General features: G+C 41.3%; 1 protein-coding gene across 1 annotated transcript in view; it reads left to right on the plus strand.

Moving 5' to 3' along the window:
* Nucleotides 1-17,430, plus strand: part of ARID1B (AT rich interactive domain 1B (SWI1-like)) — a 302,895-nt gene that overhangs the window by 270,868 nt on the left and 14,597 nt on the right. The window contains exons 12-15 of the mRNA XM_009887612.1: nucleotides 1,361-1,570; nucleotides 4,994-5,198; nucleotides 15,760-15,898; nucleotides 17,227-17,399. Coding sequence (XP_009885914.1) covers nucleotides 1,361-1,570; nucleotides 4,994-5,198; nucleotides 15,760-15,898; nucleotides 17,227-17,399 — 727 coding nt within the window. The remainder of the gene's footprint in view (nucleotides 1-1,360; nucleotides 1,571-4,993; nucleotides 5,199-15,759; nucleotides 15,899-17,226; nucleotides 17,400-17,430) is intronic.

Raw genomic sequence — 17,430 nt, forward strand, 5'->3', positions numbered from 1 at the left:
AAGAGTGATTGACTAGATGAGTGTAAAGAAGTGTCTACTGCAATCAACAACCAAGTTTAGCATTTCACTATACAGACATAAAGGATATGTTTCCCGTCATATATTTGGCTCCTTTCCCAAAGTTTTATATCAATCTTTTTCTCGTGTTTAATTCTGAACCACTCCCGTCTTCCACTGCTGAGCAAATCACATCACCTTCTGCAAGCAGGAGGGTCTTCCTGCAGTAGCAGCAGCCCCTCTCTGCTGTCAGATCAGAGGCAGCGCAGATGGGGTGTTGTCTGTCCACACATGGCACAGAACCCAGCTCACAGGGTTATATTGCACAGAAAAAATACAGTGAGAAGTTATAGCTTGTGTAGTAGCCTCAGCGTTTTCTGCCATCTCCACATAGAGAAGAAAAGGGCATCAAGATAACATGAGCTTTCATTAGCTGTAAAGCCCACGTAGCAGCAGGAAAACGGGTTCACTCGTGCATTTCTGCCATGTGAGAAAGAATTCTGCTCTTTCTACATCTTTTGTTTTTCCTGGAGGTGGTTCAGCTGTAATCGCTGTGCATCCTTGGTTTTCCCAGCTCATCATACACATTCTCTTTGCAAGGTAGCACATGTGAGATGGCTATCTGCTGTCCTCTTTCAAGGGAGGAGAGTAGTAGCTATTCATAAGCATTATTGGCTCAGGCAGCTAATTGGCAGTTCAGAAAGAGTATTGCCACCAGTCTCCTTGTACTGTAGGCACTCTAACTCATCTTGCTTTTTGGCCAGCGGTAGTGTGAAGAGGTAGTAAAGCGTAACCATTTGGGACTCTCTAAAGAGAGTACTACTCCTCAGTGTGCTAGTGTGCCATGATTCATGCCTTAGGCTGCTTTTGTGCAATTCCTGTTCTGGAGGAACACTTTTCAGGTTTTCTAGCCCCTTTTGGGGGGCAAAGGGGAGAGGGTTGTTTTGGTTTGGTTTTAGGATTATGTAAACTTGTGTGGGACAAACTTGTTTTTAATTTTACTCAAATTATTGCTTACAAAGCACTTTGAGATAAGTGGATGAGAAGTGCTATGTGAGAGCTACCTCCTCTTAAAATGACATGAGGCAACATCAGAAACTTGCCTTCTGGGATCCAAAGTTCAGATCAGTGAAAGAAATATGAAAATGGGGAGTTTGGGCCCTTTATTTAAAAAGCTGAATTTTCCGTATATGGACAGAATGTACTGTTTGTGCCTGAACTAGTAGCCTTCATTCCTGACTGTTGTGTGATAGCTTTAGTTTGTTTGACATCTTCTCTTTTTCAATGTTGTGAGTTTCTTACTTTCTTTTCCCTCCCCCTCCCACCCTTTCCCCAACTCTTTTTTTTTCTTCTTGCGATTTAGAAATCAAGTTCCTCTACCACAACTGGAGAGAAGATCACAAAAGTCTATGAACTAGGAAACGAGCCGGAGCGCAAGATGTGGGTGGATCGGTACCTCACGTTCATGGAGGAGAGGGGCACACCTGTGGCCAGTCTGCCAGCTGTGGGCAAGAAGCCCCTGGACCTGTTCAGGCTCTATGTCTGCGTCAAAGAGATTGGAGGTTTAGCACAGGTGAGAAGATGTGATTGAAAGTGAACCTTTTGAAAAGGCAATACGCATTTTTTTCTAGAGTATTTCCTGCTGGTTACACAATTACATTTTCAGCCTTGACAACATTGTTGAAGAAGATAGTTTCGTGCTTTAGTATTTGCCTGGGCTGCATAATTGCCCTAAAACTCTACAGTTTGAAACAAAATTGACCATTGCTATAGACAGATGAAATTGTTACCTGTTCAGGGGGATCCAGTAATGCCACTAAGAGAAGAAAAGAGGAAAAGGCCATTGGATCAAAGTTACGGGTAAGAAACACATGATAAAGCTAAAAGGCAAAGGAGATTTTGAAATCTATCCTTCGCAAATAAGGATATTGCCTCTATGACAAAACAGTTCATCTCTCCAGACAAGTGGCAGATATATTCTTGAAACACAGTCCTTTGTCCCAAATCTTTCATCTCAGCGTGTCTGTGTATGGTACCTTTGTTTAATAGACACAGACTGTGCTTTCCCTGTGTTTGGAAAATGCTTACCCAGGGTGTTTTGGGTTGCCTTAAAAACATAATGGTTACAAGGAAAAGGTGAATTACTTAATTGAGCTAAGGAAAATGAAAGCAGGAAGAGCTGAGACTAAAAAAGTCACAGATGGGAGAGACAAGCTGTGGTTTATGTTCTCACCAGTTAACTGGAAGTTTTGCAAAGGGATGTTTGGAAATTACTTGTGAGCTCTGTAAGACTGACAATCACAGAGCAAAACTAAATGTTTCATTGTCTGGTACCATCAAAAGGGAAAGCAGGAGAAAATGGTCAGTATTTGCCGCCTTAGATTTGGTATTTGAAGTTGTCTGTCCTTGCCTGATGCTTTTACAAAGCATCCCTTGCATTCAGGGGGTCAGTCTGGCTAGGTGCTAGAAGCTACTGTGAAGTGCCGAGACCCATAATTTCTGTTGAATTAAGAATGTTCATGGATGTTCAGTGCTTTGCAAGATGAGATCTTAAACAAAGCTATGTAGATAAATATGTATATGCAATATTTAATATTAAATAGATAATATTTAATATTTAAATAGATACAGTTTTACACTGATTACAAAATCTGAACTCAAAAAATATGGCAAACAAATTAAAACCTCAGAAAGAGGGCACGTTTCAATAATCTATGTTATTAGTTAAAAAAAAAAATGTCCAACATCAATTAGCACCATTTTCAATGTTATTTTGAATAGTACACCTCATAACATAGGATTTGACTACTGAATTAGATCGTTGGCCCTTCAGGTCCAGAGATTTTAGCTATTCCTGTTATTAAAGGAAGGCAGAGAAACCTAATACAGTTCACCTTGCCAGTTGTTAAATGCTGTATATGGGTAAGAGATGTTATCCTGACATTTTTAGTGATCAGCTCGTGCCCCCCAGCATCATAAAGATTTGATTACTTTTAGCTCAGAAACTTTATTACAGGTAAATCATATCATGCAGCTGCTCTGCCTCATACAGAGTGATCGTGCCCATAGTATGACTCTTAGCATCAAAAATTAAGCAAGATGGGGGGCAGATGGGGTATTCTAGAGAGTCATTCGGGTTTTCTTGTTATGGAAATCTATTTTCTTTTGGGACACACAGTGTTGATTTGCAATGACAGACATTGTGTATTGCCAAAGAATAGATGTTGTTCACTTAGACAGATTTTTGAAAGAGGTTGAGTTACAAATGCTTCAGTACTGGTAAAAATTGACACTGAAAATAAAGGCTCCTGGGTTTGCTGGTGTGCCCACATGAGTGATCACCATATTTATCTGTTTGAGGCTGCTGAGAGGTGCAGAGCTTTGCTTGCTGAGGTTTATTTAAATGCATCTGTGTGATGCTCTCCTCAAAAGCTGTTGCTCCAACTGCTGCGCTCCACATCTCATGATTCTGCCCAGAGAGTGACAGGGAGCGGAGCTGTACGGCAGCGGCTCATATTCTCTGTCTGAACAGTTGCAATTGATGGGGTCCCAACATGAACAGACCAGCTGTTGGCAGTCTTATTTTAAATGCCAATATACTGGGCATTTAGGCATGAATGTTTCTGTTTGCATTATGCAATGTGTTCATTACGCACCACTTAGCTCTAAGTCAGTAGGCACAAAGGGCTGTGTAACTGGATTTCCAGCCTCAACCAGGGCAGTTTATGAAAATCTTGACTCCTTTAACTCCTGGCTCTTGCAGGATATACCAGAGAAATAAAAACACTTTACATACCCATGCCAACCTGCTTCCTATTAGTGCTGTCCCCAAAAGATCTTTGCTGACTGGCAGCAGTCACGGTGTTATTAAACACAGAAGTGTAAGAAATGTTTCCTTTGCTGGCCCGCAGGCTTAGGAACAGTATGGCGGCTAATGATAACCTTTGTAGCTATACAGGTAAAGTTGTAGTCACTAAAACCTCAGGGCAAGCAGAAGTCGCCATGGCACTCAAGAATCAGCATTCTTCCCAACAAAAGCTGAGATGCTCAGACATTTAAAGCCCATTTATTCCAGCGCTGCCTCCCCTCCTTGGATCATACCTAGCAATTGCACAAGTGGTTGAATGAACTCTGAGCATCAGGTATTACAGCAAAAATATGGGTTGCTATGAGTGGTAGAGCTGAGCGAGCCAGTGGCATCAGCCAGGATGACAAATGAACTTCACTGTTATTACCGATCAGCTGCGTTTGAGGAACTCGTGAACAGTCTTTCAATATTCCCAGCCTTACACTGCAAACAAGACTCGCAGCAGAGTTGTGCAGTCAGCACTGTAATAGAGAGTATTGCTGGACTAGCCCTGTGTGTTTGAAGTCTGCCTTAATTAATTAAGGGGCCTCGCTTCACTCTGCCTCTCATCTAGCCAAAGGATCATTGATCTGTCCCTGCAAGACACCCTAAAGCGAAAGAACATGGCCAGGAATTATAGGCTGAACTGTTTGAAATAGCTGGTGGCTATTTTTGAGAAAAACGTATTTTTCATATCAAAGCTCAAACACTTAAATTGCAGAATAACGCTGTTATTGCTTTCTAAATTAGTTTTTAGAAGCTGCTTTTTAATTAGAATGGGGTGGGTGTGGGTGGGAGTCAGAGAGAAGGACAATGAGCGTGCATTTGCTTGGAGATGGATTGCTAACTGAAGAGCGTAGGCCCTGGAAGAGTGCAAGGCATTTAAAAGATGCACCATGCAGAAGACTCTCCACAAGCAAAGCTTTTTATGTAGCTATCAGCAGGTTCCTTAATGGTTTTATAACTGTAAATGTGGTCTATGCATTACTGCGTGTGGGAGGAATAAGCATTAGTTAAAAGAGGAAAATAAAAAAAGTAAACCGAGACATTGAGTGCTTTTTTTTTTGCCTTTTTTTTTGCCTTTTTTGTCTCCTGACTTAAACAAACTACTTTGCTGCAAACCAATGATTCTGCCATTTATGTTGCTAGGTTAATAAAAACAAGAAGTGGCGTGAGCTGGCAACCACCTTGAACGTTGGCACTTCAAGCAGCGCAGCCAGCTCCCTGAAAAAACAATACATTCAGTACCTGTTTGCCTTCGAGTGCAAGATTGAGCGAGGGGAGGAGCCCCCTCCAGAAGTCTTTAGCACTGGCGATACTAAGAAACAACCTAAGATTCAGCCGCCATCTCCTGGTAAGTCAAAAAAACTGCAGCCTCTTACACAACCATTTTTTGAATGCAAAAGATGCTCAGTATGCTCACTATGTTGCAGTTTATATATTTAGAAGCATGTTTTGCTAATGCTGGACAAACATCAAAGATAAATATGTTGTTGGCATCTTGTTTTCAAACTTCGAGCTAGCTCCTGAGTCAAGTCAGATTTAACTCTGAAGGGCCATCTGCAGTCATGTATCTAGTTTGTCATTGCTCACCCTAACATATAAAGCCGTGTGTGCCAGCATACCCTTAATATTCAGAGTTACGTTGGAATAGTAAAAAGAACAGCATTCTGCATGGATGTCCATTTGCCTGAAGATCAGATTCTGGTACTTGGACTTTCCTTGCTATGACTCTGAAGCTGCTTTTTCAACACAACTGTTGGTCAGTAAAGCTTCAGTTGGAGTCAGGACGGCAGATGCTGGACTGATCAGTGGGTCTCAGATGGTTGGTCTGATAGAGCACATGTTGAATGTCTGGCAGATGGAGAGTTGAGAGTATGGTATATCCCCATTGCCAGACCTCGTAGTTTGGAGGCACACTCTCTGCTCTTTTGTTGCTAATCCTGTACGTCAGATAAGTCGTTAGCATCACTGTCTTCATCTTCTCGTCTGAAAAATTGGAACTGGAAATGCTTGATTTTAGCTGTTCTTTTTGCATGTGCAGTGTGCTGTTTGAAACCACACTGTTTTCTTTCTAAATTAATTCAGCTTAAGACTCTCAAGATTGGACAGTTGCGAGTGATATTCAAGGCAAGAAAATTCTTCAGTACATTTTAAGTACGTAGGAAAAGGTGTAGTAGTATTAGGACTTCTGGACTACCCATGGAAGAGAAAATATTTCCTTTGATTTGCTGATTATTAGGCTTTTCTGACCAAGAAAATAATTTTGTTAATACCTACCTTCACAATTACCGTTAGGCAGACCTTGTCTTTTATTGACAAGAGGATATAGTTCCTTGAATGTTTACAGCAGTTTCCTGCATTGGAAAGCAGTATTAGGAAAGTATTAAATACCTGAATTTCTTAGTGCAATTCACTGGTTGAAAATGGGAAGTGGTAAGTCAGGGGCCCAGCAAGCTCTCCAGCCAGTTTGCAGGCTGTATGGCTCCAGTTTGAGAATTCCTATCATGGATACCAGAAAATAGCAAAGACCTTTATAATCATATAATACAGTTCTAGCTTTTACAAGATAATTTGTTATGATAGCACTTTTCAGTACAGAAGAAGATAAAGGCGATAAAGCTTAAATCTTTTTTAGCGTGATGTATTCAGTGTAAGGATTTTGGGGAGCATTTAGTCAAAGTCTTCCTAGGTACATCTTTTTGTGTAATACCTTAAATATTTCCTCCACCTTGTTAATACCTAGGGTTATCAGGTACCCCAATGCTAATTATTTAATAGAGAAGATAACTAACTTACTTTGCAAGGCAAGTTTAGAAGATGGGGGAAAATACTTGGCACTGTAAGTGAAGCCTATAGTCCAAATATATATCTGTCTGAAATGAGCATAGGGTGTCCTGAATGTGCACCGCTGCAAAAAATAAAAGATTTTGGACGGGACTGTTAACATCCTAAGAAGGCTGGTAAGGGGAGCTGAAAATGTTAGACTCGTTAAGGAGAGTGAAGAGGAAATTCATCTGTTTCTAAAACTAAACAGCAGTATCAAAAATTAGAGTATTTTGCTTTGCTCTCTCCTCTCTTATCCCTCTCCCTCCAACACGGCTCTCTATAGTTGTTTCGGGGATGATCACCATAAATTGGCTGAATTTTGAGATGAAGAATCATTATTTAAGCATAAACTTGAAAAAAAAGGAATAGAAATGTCAGATGTAACACTTTTAGAGGCTCCTTTTGCATCATGATGCTACAGATGAAAATTGCAAAGTCCAAGTTTAAATTTATCGTAACATTCAAGCAGGCTGTCTATGAGGAGAACTGAAACTATTTTTCTAAAATAAAAACACAGCAGGACATAGAGACTAGAAGAGGGGGAAGCAAGCAAAGATCTCAAGGTTTGTTTTGTTGGTGAGAAAAGAGCTCATGTCACTGAATGGACTGCACTTCTGTACGGAGAAAGGCTTTCCCAGTGTGTATCAGCTTTAGTACATGAAATCCCGCTGAGGTATAGATACTGCAGAGAGTGCAAGCCTGTTCTGTTTAATAGTCAGCTTTTTTTGTTGCTCCTTTTTCTTTAGTATATAGCAACATTAACATTTTAACTGCACAAAAGGAGAGATGTAGATGTACTTTAGATAATCTGTTACTCTTTGGCATTCAGAGGGAACACGAGCCCAGTACAACAAGAAGCAGTAGCCTCCAAAGGTCCTTGCTTTAACCATTAGCCTCTGTTGTGCAGTTAGCTCAGTGTAGGCAGAGCCCCTTTGAAGCCAAATCCATTTGCAGAGAGCTAGTTACAGTATTAGCACTGAAGTTAATTCTGATTAAAAAAGCGGGGCGATTTGTCTTAGAGGGGACAGTGTTTTATTTTGTCCAATTCTAACCAGCTGATGCTATGAAATCAGGGTCAGGAGAGTCTAAAAATCAGCCCATCTTCATAAAACTTTTAAAACTAAGTATTTCAATTGCTCATGAGAATATATAGGGAATATCTATAAGAATATATATGGACTGGCACCCTTCTTGGTACAGAGAAGAATTCAGTTCCTATGTAGGTATAGTTCCCAGGTAGATGTTCCCACTTAGTGGATGAGCGAAAAGCTGTGGATGTTTTTTACCTGGACTTCAGTGAAGCCTTCAACAGTGTTTCCCACAGAATTCTCCTGGAGAAACTGGCTGCTCATGGCTTGGATGGGTGTACTCTTTGCTGGGTGAAAAACTGTCTGGATGGCTGTGCCCAGAGAGTGGTGGTGAATGGAGTTAAATTCAGTTGGCAGCCGGTCACAAGTGGTGTTCCCCAGGGCTCAGTACTGGGGCCGGTTCTCTCTGATATCTTTATCAATGACCTGGATGAAGGGATCGAGTGCACCCTCAGTAAGTTCGCAGATGACACTAAGTTAGGCAGCAGTGTCGATCTGTTTGAGGGTAGGATGGCTCTACAGAGGGATCTGGGGGGGTTGGGTCGATGGGCCGAGGCCAGTGGTATGAAGTTCAACAAGGCCGAGTGCCGAGTCCTGCACTTAGGTCACAACAATCCGATGCAGTGCTACAGGCTTGGGCAAGAATGGCTGGAAAGCTGCCTGGCAGAGAAGGACCTGGGGGTGTTGGTTGACAGCTTGCTGAGTATGAGCCAGCAGTGTGCTGAGGTGGCTAAGAAGGCAAAGGCCTCTCACTACAAGAAAGACATAGAGTTGCTGGAGTGTGTCCAGAGAAGGGCAATGAAGCTGGTGAGGGGTCTGGAGAACAAGTCTTATGAGGAGCGGCTGAGGCAACTGGGGTTGTTTAGCCTGGAGGAAAGGGGGCTGAGGGGAGACCTTATCACTCTCTACAACTACCTGAAAGGAGGTTTTAGTGAGGTGGGGGTCGACCTCTTCTCGCTAGTGACAAGTGATAGGATGAGGAAATGTCCTCAAGTTACGCCAGGGTAGGTTTAGATTGGATATTAGGAAAAATTTCTTCACAGAACGGATTGTTAAGCATTGGAACAGGCTGCCCAGGGCAGTGGTGGAGTCCCCATCCCTGGGGGTATTTAAAAGAGGGGCAGACGTGCTGCTTAGGGACATGTGGTGGTTTTGTCAGTATTAGGTTGATGGTTGGACTTGATGATCTTAAAGGTCCCTTCCAACCTAGGCAATTCTGTGATCCTATGTTATGCAGGGTGGGAGCACGGTAACACTCAGTTCAGAGCAAATCAGTTGTTGCAGTTGTCCTGCATCCAAGGGGTGATTATGTGACTGCCTCACAGATGACCTTTAGAATGCAAACAGAGAGGGAACACTAGGAAACACGGTGCAACGACCGTAGTGAGGAGATTCCCATAGAAGGACCCGGTCAGGGAAAGGATGCAATGTATAAGTCAAATTTACGGGACTGCAAGGCATTGGTCTGGGTCTATGGGTTAGTCCATTTGCTTGTAGCACTGTATTTGGGATTCTCCCATCACTTCTGGTTTTTACAACGTCATTAATAAGGTAAATGGTATGTAAAGGAGTGAATAATTTAGTGCTATGTACTAGTGCAATTCAGGATGGTGTCAGCAATTATAAAAAGTTGGAAAAAGGAGTGAGGGTAGAGCAGCAAAGTGACAGGCTGGTTGGCTGTGTTCAGCAGAGGTTTGCACAGTAGCCAAGGTGTTAGGGGGAGGATTACCTGCCTGTTTTAATAAATGTTCTGGCTTCATGCCACTGTCAGAGCCTCTTCTGTTCTTTCATAAAACTTACAGGGAGAGGTGGAGGCCTGAATGTGTTTTAGTGTGGTCTGCACTGCTCTGAGACTGTGCAAGGTGGAGACATGCTTGTGGTAGGCTGAGGCCTTTGTATCACAGCTTAAATCTGTCCCGGTCAGATAATGCCGTCAGCAGTGAAGACCAGCAGCAGATGCCTAATGGCAGGCTAGCTATTAGAGGACCCCTGTTGGCCTTATTTCCTGATTGTTGGGTCCGTGCCAAGGTCCATGTCAACTGTTGACTGTTCCTTTGCTGCACAGAAAATCCCTTATAGAGAGAGTGGTATTGTAGGTCTTTGTAAGCATCCGTCTAGGACTCCAGTGCTTTCCAGAAGTGGGTGCAAAGCCAAAATGCTCTTCCTGTCATGTGTGTTTGATGGTTTTGACCAAAATACGCACAAATTATGTGGCGAGTTCTAAACCGGAAATAATTCTGGGGGTCTTTATGCTAAGCACTAATGGGTGCTGGAGAACAAATTTCAAAAAAGCATCAGCGTGAAGGAGTTATTTTCCATTGCTGTACTCTGGCACTGTGAACTCTTAGCTGCAGTATGCGGTTATGTATGCATGACTGTCAAAATTACAGACAGAGCGGTTTATCCTACGCTGGATGAACAGGATGGCCACAGTGGTACAGCTGAGGATGCTCCTGAGTAACACTCAGCAGCTGGGCCTGATGTCAACAGAGATTTCATCACGGCAAACCTGGAAAATTGTGCGCCTGTGTTGGGAAGAGGGAGCAGAGCTCGCCAAGAGTGTGTTCCCTGCGTTTCCTTGGCAGCAGAGAAACAAGACTTGGGGAGGGGGATGGGGGGGTGGGAGGGGACGAGACACAACACCACACGACACAGGCATTCAATGAGTCTGTAACCAAACCCATCCGTCTGACTGAAGTGCTATTATTAGCAGGCAGGTGATGTCATGGAGCGTGTCATGAGGCCAGCCAGGGAATCCCCACGGAAGATGGATGGGCAAGGGGTCTGAAGGGGGGGACGGGGGGGGACAGACAGAGGTGCCCCCATGCTTGCACCCGCACCCGCGCCCACCCGGGGGGGCCCCGCCGCAGCCAGCGGCCCCCAGCCCAGCCTAACTGGGGCACCGGGTTCATGCTGTGTAAATTATCTTCCCAGCGTGGCGGCTGGCTGTTCGCTCTGAAGTATGTGAATGTACTTAACCTTCAGTAACCTTTCCATTGTTTACTTTAGAGTATACATTTGTAGCTTCTGGCAAAAGGTAGGGATATCCTAGAGAGCATGTCAGGCCTCATATTAATGGAGTTTCAAGAGGTTGCATTCTTCTTTTTTTTTTTTCCCCCGAAGGGAAAAAATTACTGGCAAGAGAAAGATTTTTATTTTTTTTTTACTGCGTATTTCTGTTCTGGTAAATAAAGGGTCTTTCCTGAAAGTAGTACTTACTGCCATGCAGGCTTTGCAAGGAAAAAGCCATGCCAGTGCTATAATTCCATGCTGCTGAAAATAACGCATGCCGTTGAGTGAACTGTGGAAGAGTTTGTAGGACCTCACCTTCTCAGTGACAAAGATGTTCATTTTATTTCATTTTGGATGGATTTTCTATTGTTAAAAGCATATTCTTACAAATCTGTTATGACACTTGAAAGACAAGTGTTGCTTAGATGTGGATGCAAGATGAAGAATTCAGTAGCTATGTACACTCAGGGTTTTTCCCGTACATCCTTAAGTCAGCTGCAGGATCATGTAAGCTATTCTAAAAGAAAATTGTTGTTTGTCTTCCTTCTTAGTTCTTTGCTTAATAGTGAAGCTTATAAAGCACTTTAAAAGATACGTTTTCTATTCCAGGGTGTCCCCAGTCAAAATTAAACATCTACCATAATAAAGCCCTGCAAGGACAGATGTAAAAATTTCAGAGAGCAGCTTAACAAGTGTAAAATTTAAGGTGAAACATGAAACTAATATGGTAATTTCCTACAGAGAAGAGGGTTGTTTTCATATTCTTTAACTAGAAAACATTGCAAATAGCAATGTGTGTAAAATGTATGTGTGAGAGAACGTAACTAGTTTGCATTTAACATGTGTGCATGCAGGCACCTGTGTGCACATGCTCTATCCAAAAACTGAGGTATATTGCTTTGATGCAGAGTGAAGTGCTCAAAGGTTAGGAAATGCCAGAAGTGAGATAGAATCTTTGCAACCTTAATTATGTTTCCTTGTGCATATACAGTTCAATCGACTCTTAATTACGCAGTAACATTGACATTTTTTCCATGAAAAGTCTGTGTCATTCAGTGCATGGAATGAACACTACTCAGTGGATGAGGAGCTATTCAGTATTTTGTGTTATCCTCACTTTTCAGTACACAGCCCTTTACTTGTGCCATAGTTTTCAACCAGACTCAAACAGGGAGTTATAAATTTACTCCTTGGTTTTTCTTGTCTTCACTACAAATGTATTTGAGGGCTTTAAAAAGTATTAATCAGCTTTTGCAATACCCATCTGAGAGGGAAAGTACTATGATTCCCATTCTACAGAAGAGGAACTGGGCTACCAAAAAATTTACAACATGAGTATGTGCTAATTCTAGGTGCCAGTTTTCTAAGTTTTGGCATGTATAGCCCTTTAAGTGATCTCATCTGTTGCTTTACATGTTCTGCACAGCTGGAAAACAGCATCTCTAAACAGACTCTCTGAGAAAAGGAACCACCCATCTAAGAACCTCTTTTGCAAAATTTAATTTCACTCCTAAGTGCAGTATTGGACTCTCTGCCTCTTTATCTAGCCACTTATGGTTCTTTCCCTGCACTTTAACTCTCATAAGGTACATTTTCTAGGCTTTCTTGGTGTTCCCTGTTTTATAGCACCACGTCCATCCAACTTCAGACTTCTCAGATTCTAATCTGATTTCAGCAGCATCTATATCTCCTTTCCAGGTTCCCAGTCCCCTTGTTAGTCTCCTATTCTCCTTTTCTGTTGATGGTCAGAAACCCTATGGCCTTACCTTTGTTTGCCAACCTCCAGTTGTAACCATGAGAGCTTGTGTGGGGTGGCTTCCTGGCTATAGGTTCTCATGCTCGACTCCACGTTCAAGACTGCCCTGATCAACCCAGGAGCTGAATTACAGTGAGACTCCTGCTCACCCCCAGCCTGAAATAAGTACAAACAGGATCTTCAAAAAACCAAGCAGTGAATGTATAGCAAGCTAATAATCTCTATATAAAAACAAGTATTTTTCACAAATTGATTTGACCAAATCAGGATAAACACTGGAACAGGAAGACTACTTTCCCTGTCACAGGCCTGTCCCCAACCTCCAAGCCTCTTCTTCAAACAATGAAGGGACCACTGGCGCTGTGTGTGAAAAAGGTGACCAAATATATACTTGGCTTGGATGACTCACAGAAAAATATTCCTCTTTTGGGGACAACAGAAGAGGACCATATATTTTCAAAGGCATATTGTTAAGAAAAGCTGGACAGTTACAGCTGAAAATTTCCACAAGTTAGCGTAAGGGGAATATCCATCAGGATGACTTCCTGATGATTGGCTGAAGCTTGGCAAACGTACTGAAAATTACATCCTACAAGAGAAAGTTAAGTTGCTTAAAAAATTCTTCCTGCTCTACCAACAATAACTATTAAGAGTACGTACTTATCTTATTATTTCTGTAGGAATGTGCGATTTACATTGATGCTCTTGCTAAAATGTAGATGAACTATTCAGTGAGACCTGTGAGTGTGTGACATAGAAATAATTGTCTGTGGTTGCTTGTAGGTTATATCCACGCTTGGGCTCTTCTTAGTAGCTGATGACCTAATCCAGAGATTGAAACACTTGCAGTTCCTATTCTGTAGAAGTGTCACTGACCCAATGGAGGTCAAGAGCAAACCACATTAACAAAGCAGTGCCTGAAACTTCGCACTTCTCAAGATAGCATTTGCCTTCCATTTTTTCAGCTGTTCATAAGCAGTCATTTAGAAAGAGGTGGAGGAAAAATAACCAACCACCCAGCAGAAATTTGACTTGTAGCTTCTCAGTTGGCTATCTTCTTTTTGCTTTTAAACCTTTCCTTATCCAAGAAGATTATATACAACACATTGTTATTCATAATAAAGATTCTATATTCATGCAGTCCATAAATACTGAAAAAATATTTTACTTGTTTTCTTTAGGTTTACTTTAGATACAAAGTAAGTTTTTGCTCAGGTAGGATAGGGAAGAACTTAATGGATGCTTAATAGCCCAAGGTAAGAGAAATACGCAGGGTTAGGCAATATCATACTTTACAATAAGTATATGGGTACACTAAGATGTTTACTTACATGTTTCTAATATAACAAGATGGTATGTGACAATGTGTGGCTTAACTCAGAATTCCTTTCAAGCTTTTTAGAAGTAATCTAGAATTGTGTTTAAAGCTCAAGGGCAGGAGAATGATCCTGGCTTACTCAGGGGTGATATATACAAGGGGCTTATTTTATGTGAACAGGATGGTTTTTTATTATCATATGGATTTGTTTTATTATAGCACTAAAGCCTTCAGTCAACTGTAGCATTAGTTGTTGCAAATGTTGTTGTTACTGTATTAATGCAATCAGAGAGCTTTTCTTAAACTTCTTTTGAACCTCATTAGTATGTGAGCATAATCCAAACATGCCTCAGAAAGCTGAGGACAAGAACAATGTGGTCTGCACAATGTGGATTTTACATGTGCACTTGCTACTGAGACTGGTTTCCAGATAGTGGAACATGTGTTACAGATAGAAATGAAACACATATAAAAAGGGTGTTCTTCAGTTAAAAACAAGCTCTGCCTGTCAAGATGATGAGTGTTCTAGGATTCTGAGTCAATTATAAACTACTCTCTCTTTCACACACGGAAGAAAAGCCCATACTGCTTCTTCCAGTTTTCCCTCTAACGGTAATTTATAAAGTTTTGTTAATTGGTTGTCGAACGTAGATAGTCAGGCCCTATAAAATACTTACATGACAGTTCATAAAAAAAGAAGGACTTCTCAAGCCAAAGTCATGTCTTTCTGAGTCTATTAGATCTGTGAATTTTCTCTGTTGGTATTTTTTTTTCCCAGTTGCATCTAAAGATTTGAATCCTACAAGTTCTCCTTGGGTAGAATTTCTGCTGCAAGGGCAATCAGATCCAAGGCTGAGACGTTTTTACTAATTCCCACTTCCCAGCTTCTAAATCAGAAAACCACTATGTCAGATCTTTGGGGTTGGGGGTGTTTCTCCTCAGTAGTCACATGAAAATAATAACTTCAGTGTCTACTTTAAAAGACTGGTCTGGTATATTTTATCATTAGCTTATATGATTTATTCATTTAATGCCCTTATTACTGCTCAGTCTCATCGAAATAGAGCAGTACACCCTTTTCTATGTTTGCTGTCATATCAAGAATATAGCTATTCACCATGGTTAAGGAGGACAGTAGTGCAGGTGCTTTCTGAGATCTCAACGTACAAGTTTTTGCAGATGAAACAGATGCTTTGCAGCATTGACCTGGTCTTGTTACATATGCTCTTCAGTGACCCTAACTACATTTTGTTAGGATGTCTATTGCTATTTTTACAATTTTATTAGCAGTGTTAGCTATAGCATCCTGTTCAAATTCTACTTTCACTGATTGCTTTCTTCTTATCCCCGATGGCCTTTTGCATTTCTTAAATACAATCTTTTGCAATGCTGTCTCAAAGATGGCATAGTGTTGCAGTGTGCCACTAACCATTTGCCGTGCTCGTCATGGATGTGTCTGCCTTTTAGTGGTAAATGAAATTATGAATTTATATTAATATAGCAGCTTAAATTTGTGAATTTAAGGCTGAAATTCGTGTTATAAACATATGTGTTGTGATAGTGATTATGTAAAGAAGCTGTGCCAAAAGAACAACCTTCATTTACTCTGTTGTAAACTATAGACAATTAACTTTGTATCTCTGACCTCTGATTTAAATGATCCTTCATCTAGATGATTTCTATTCATGTTGCTTCAGGCAGCAGATTAAATTCATAGTTCTAGGAAAGATGGTGTCTATTACTGCACAGCATATCCTGATCTCAGAGGATTTGGGGGAAGTTACAAAGTACTGAGATGCATGGTATAAGCAGGCTTATGGAGGAAAGAACCAGTTTCTCTCCTTGATGATTATTATTTCCACAGGAATTTGGCTGCCATCTTTTAATATGTCCTTCTCCTTTGATTTCCCAGCTAATTCTGGTTCCTTGCAAGGCCCACAGACTCCACAGTCTACTGGTAGTAATTCCATGACAGAAGTGCCAGGCGATTTGAAGCCCCCAACACCAGCATCAACACCTCATGGACAGATGACACCTATGCAGGGTGGCAGGTATGCTTCATTTTTTTGTTGGGCTGTAGTTCTACAACAGTTTAAGCCAGCCTTTCCCTTTCCCAACTGCTCAGGAACTCATTCTGTGGTGAACTGGTCAGAGCCTCAAAAGCATCAGAAAATTATTTCTTTTTGGAGGGGAGAGAGGGAAAGGGAGGAAGGAGTAGGAGCTGCATTAGCTTTCTAAACACCAGAGAAGGATCAGACAAGCACAAGTGCAAAGTGGGGCATGTGAATTTCTGAAGAGCGGGGAGGAAGGTGAAACCCGGCAGCACCAACTTAGAACCAGAATCTTCCTTTCCTTCCTTACCCTGTCCTCCGCTACTATACACGTCCACACATTCATGCTCAGGAAGGAGGAATGTGTCGTTTTAAGGTGTTACTTAAATTCAAATTATGACAAGCATATATAATAACAGTGGTTGAGATAGCAGAGGATTCGGCTAAATGGACCAAGAAATCCCTTTCAGTTCTATATCCTGTAAGTCACACAAACCGGCTTAATCTGAAGTGAAGCCTTCTCACCATTCATTAAGGATCCACTGAAGTCCCGCATAAAAAAGTTCTTGTTGACTTCAGCAGCAACGTAGCTGAGCTCTGAACTATGTACAGAGTCACTCCGAACTTAACATACTTAGGTTCTTTTTTTCTCTGTCTGTAATTCTGCAGAAAGGATAACAAGAACCTTCTTTAATCATCTTTAATTCAGTTTTCTTTCACTATGTAAAAAGTTTTCTTTTGCATTAAGAATAAATCTGATAGTTATCAGGGAAACTCCATTTTCAAAGCCAAATTGTTAAGGGCTTCAGAATAAAGCTGGCTGCAACCATAAAAGTTAGTGCTTCTCCATAACAATAAATGGTATTTGGGAGGTAAATCAAGTGTTGCTATTTAGTCTTTCCTCTAGTAGGAGAGCAGTGGTGTGCTTGGTAAATTTGAAAGGGAATAAATATGAAACTGATAAAAAGTAATACCATTTTGACACAGCATATAATTATCAGGAGCTCACTGCCTTGGGGTACTGAGGCAAACAGCTTAGTGAAATTTCAGAAAGGTTTAGACTTTTATATGGGTACCAGGAACACGCACAGTTGAATTAGATTAAAACCCCTGATCTTTAAGGTAAGTAGCCGGATAAGCTTGGGGGAAAAAATGGGTAGATTTTTTTAATGATTGTCCGTTGTGAAAGTTTTTTGCATCTTCCTCAGGTGTATCCTGCACTGATCACTGCCACAGCGTCGTGGGTCAGGTGTATTATAGTCCAGTCTGTTTTCACAATTCCTATGAATACATGATGATGTTAATGCCTCCTTTTTCTCATCTGCTAGGAACAGCGCAGTTAGTGTGCATGATCCCTTTTCTGATGTAAGTGATTCAGCATTCCCGAAGCGAAACTCCATGACGCCAAATGCACCATATCAGCAGGGAATAAACATGCCAGATATGATGGGAAGGATGCCATATGAGCCGAATAAAGATCCTTTCGGTGGAATGAGAAAAGGTATTTTCTTTGTGAGAGTTTAAGTGTTCTT

This window comes from Charadrius vociferus, unplaced genomic scaffold (genome assembly GCF_000708025.1).
Source record: "Charadrius vociferus isolate BGI_N301 unplaced genomic scaffold, ASM70802v2 scaffold176, whole genome shotgun sequence".
NCBI classification, from domain to species: domain Eukaryota; kingdom Metazoa; phylum Chordata; class Aves; order Charadriiformes; family Charadriidae; genus Charadrius; species Charadrius vociferus.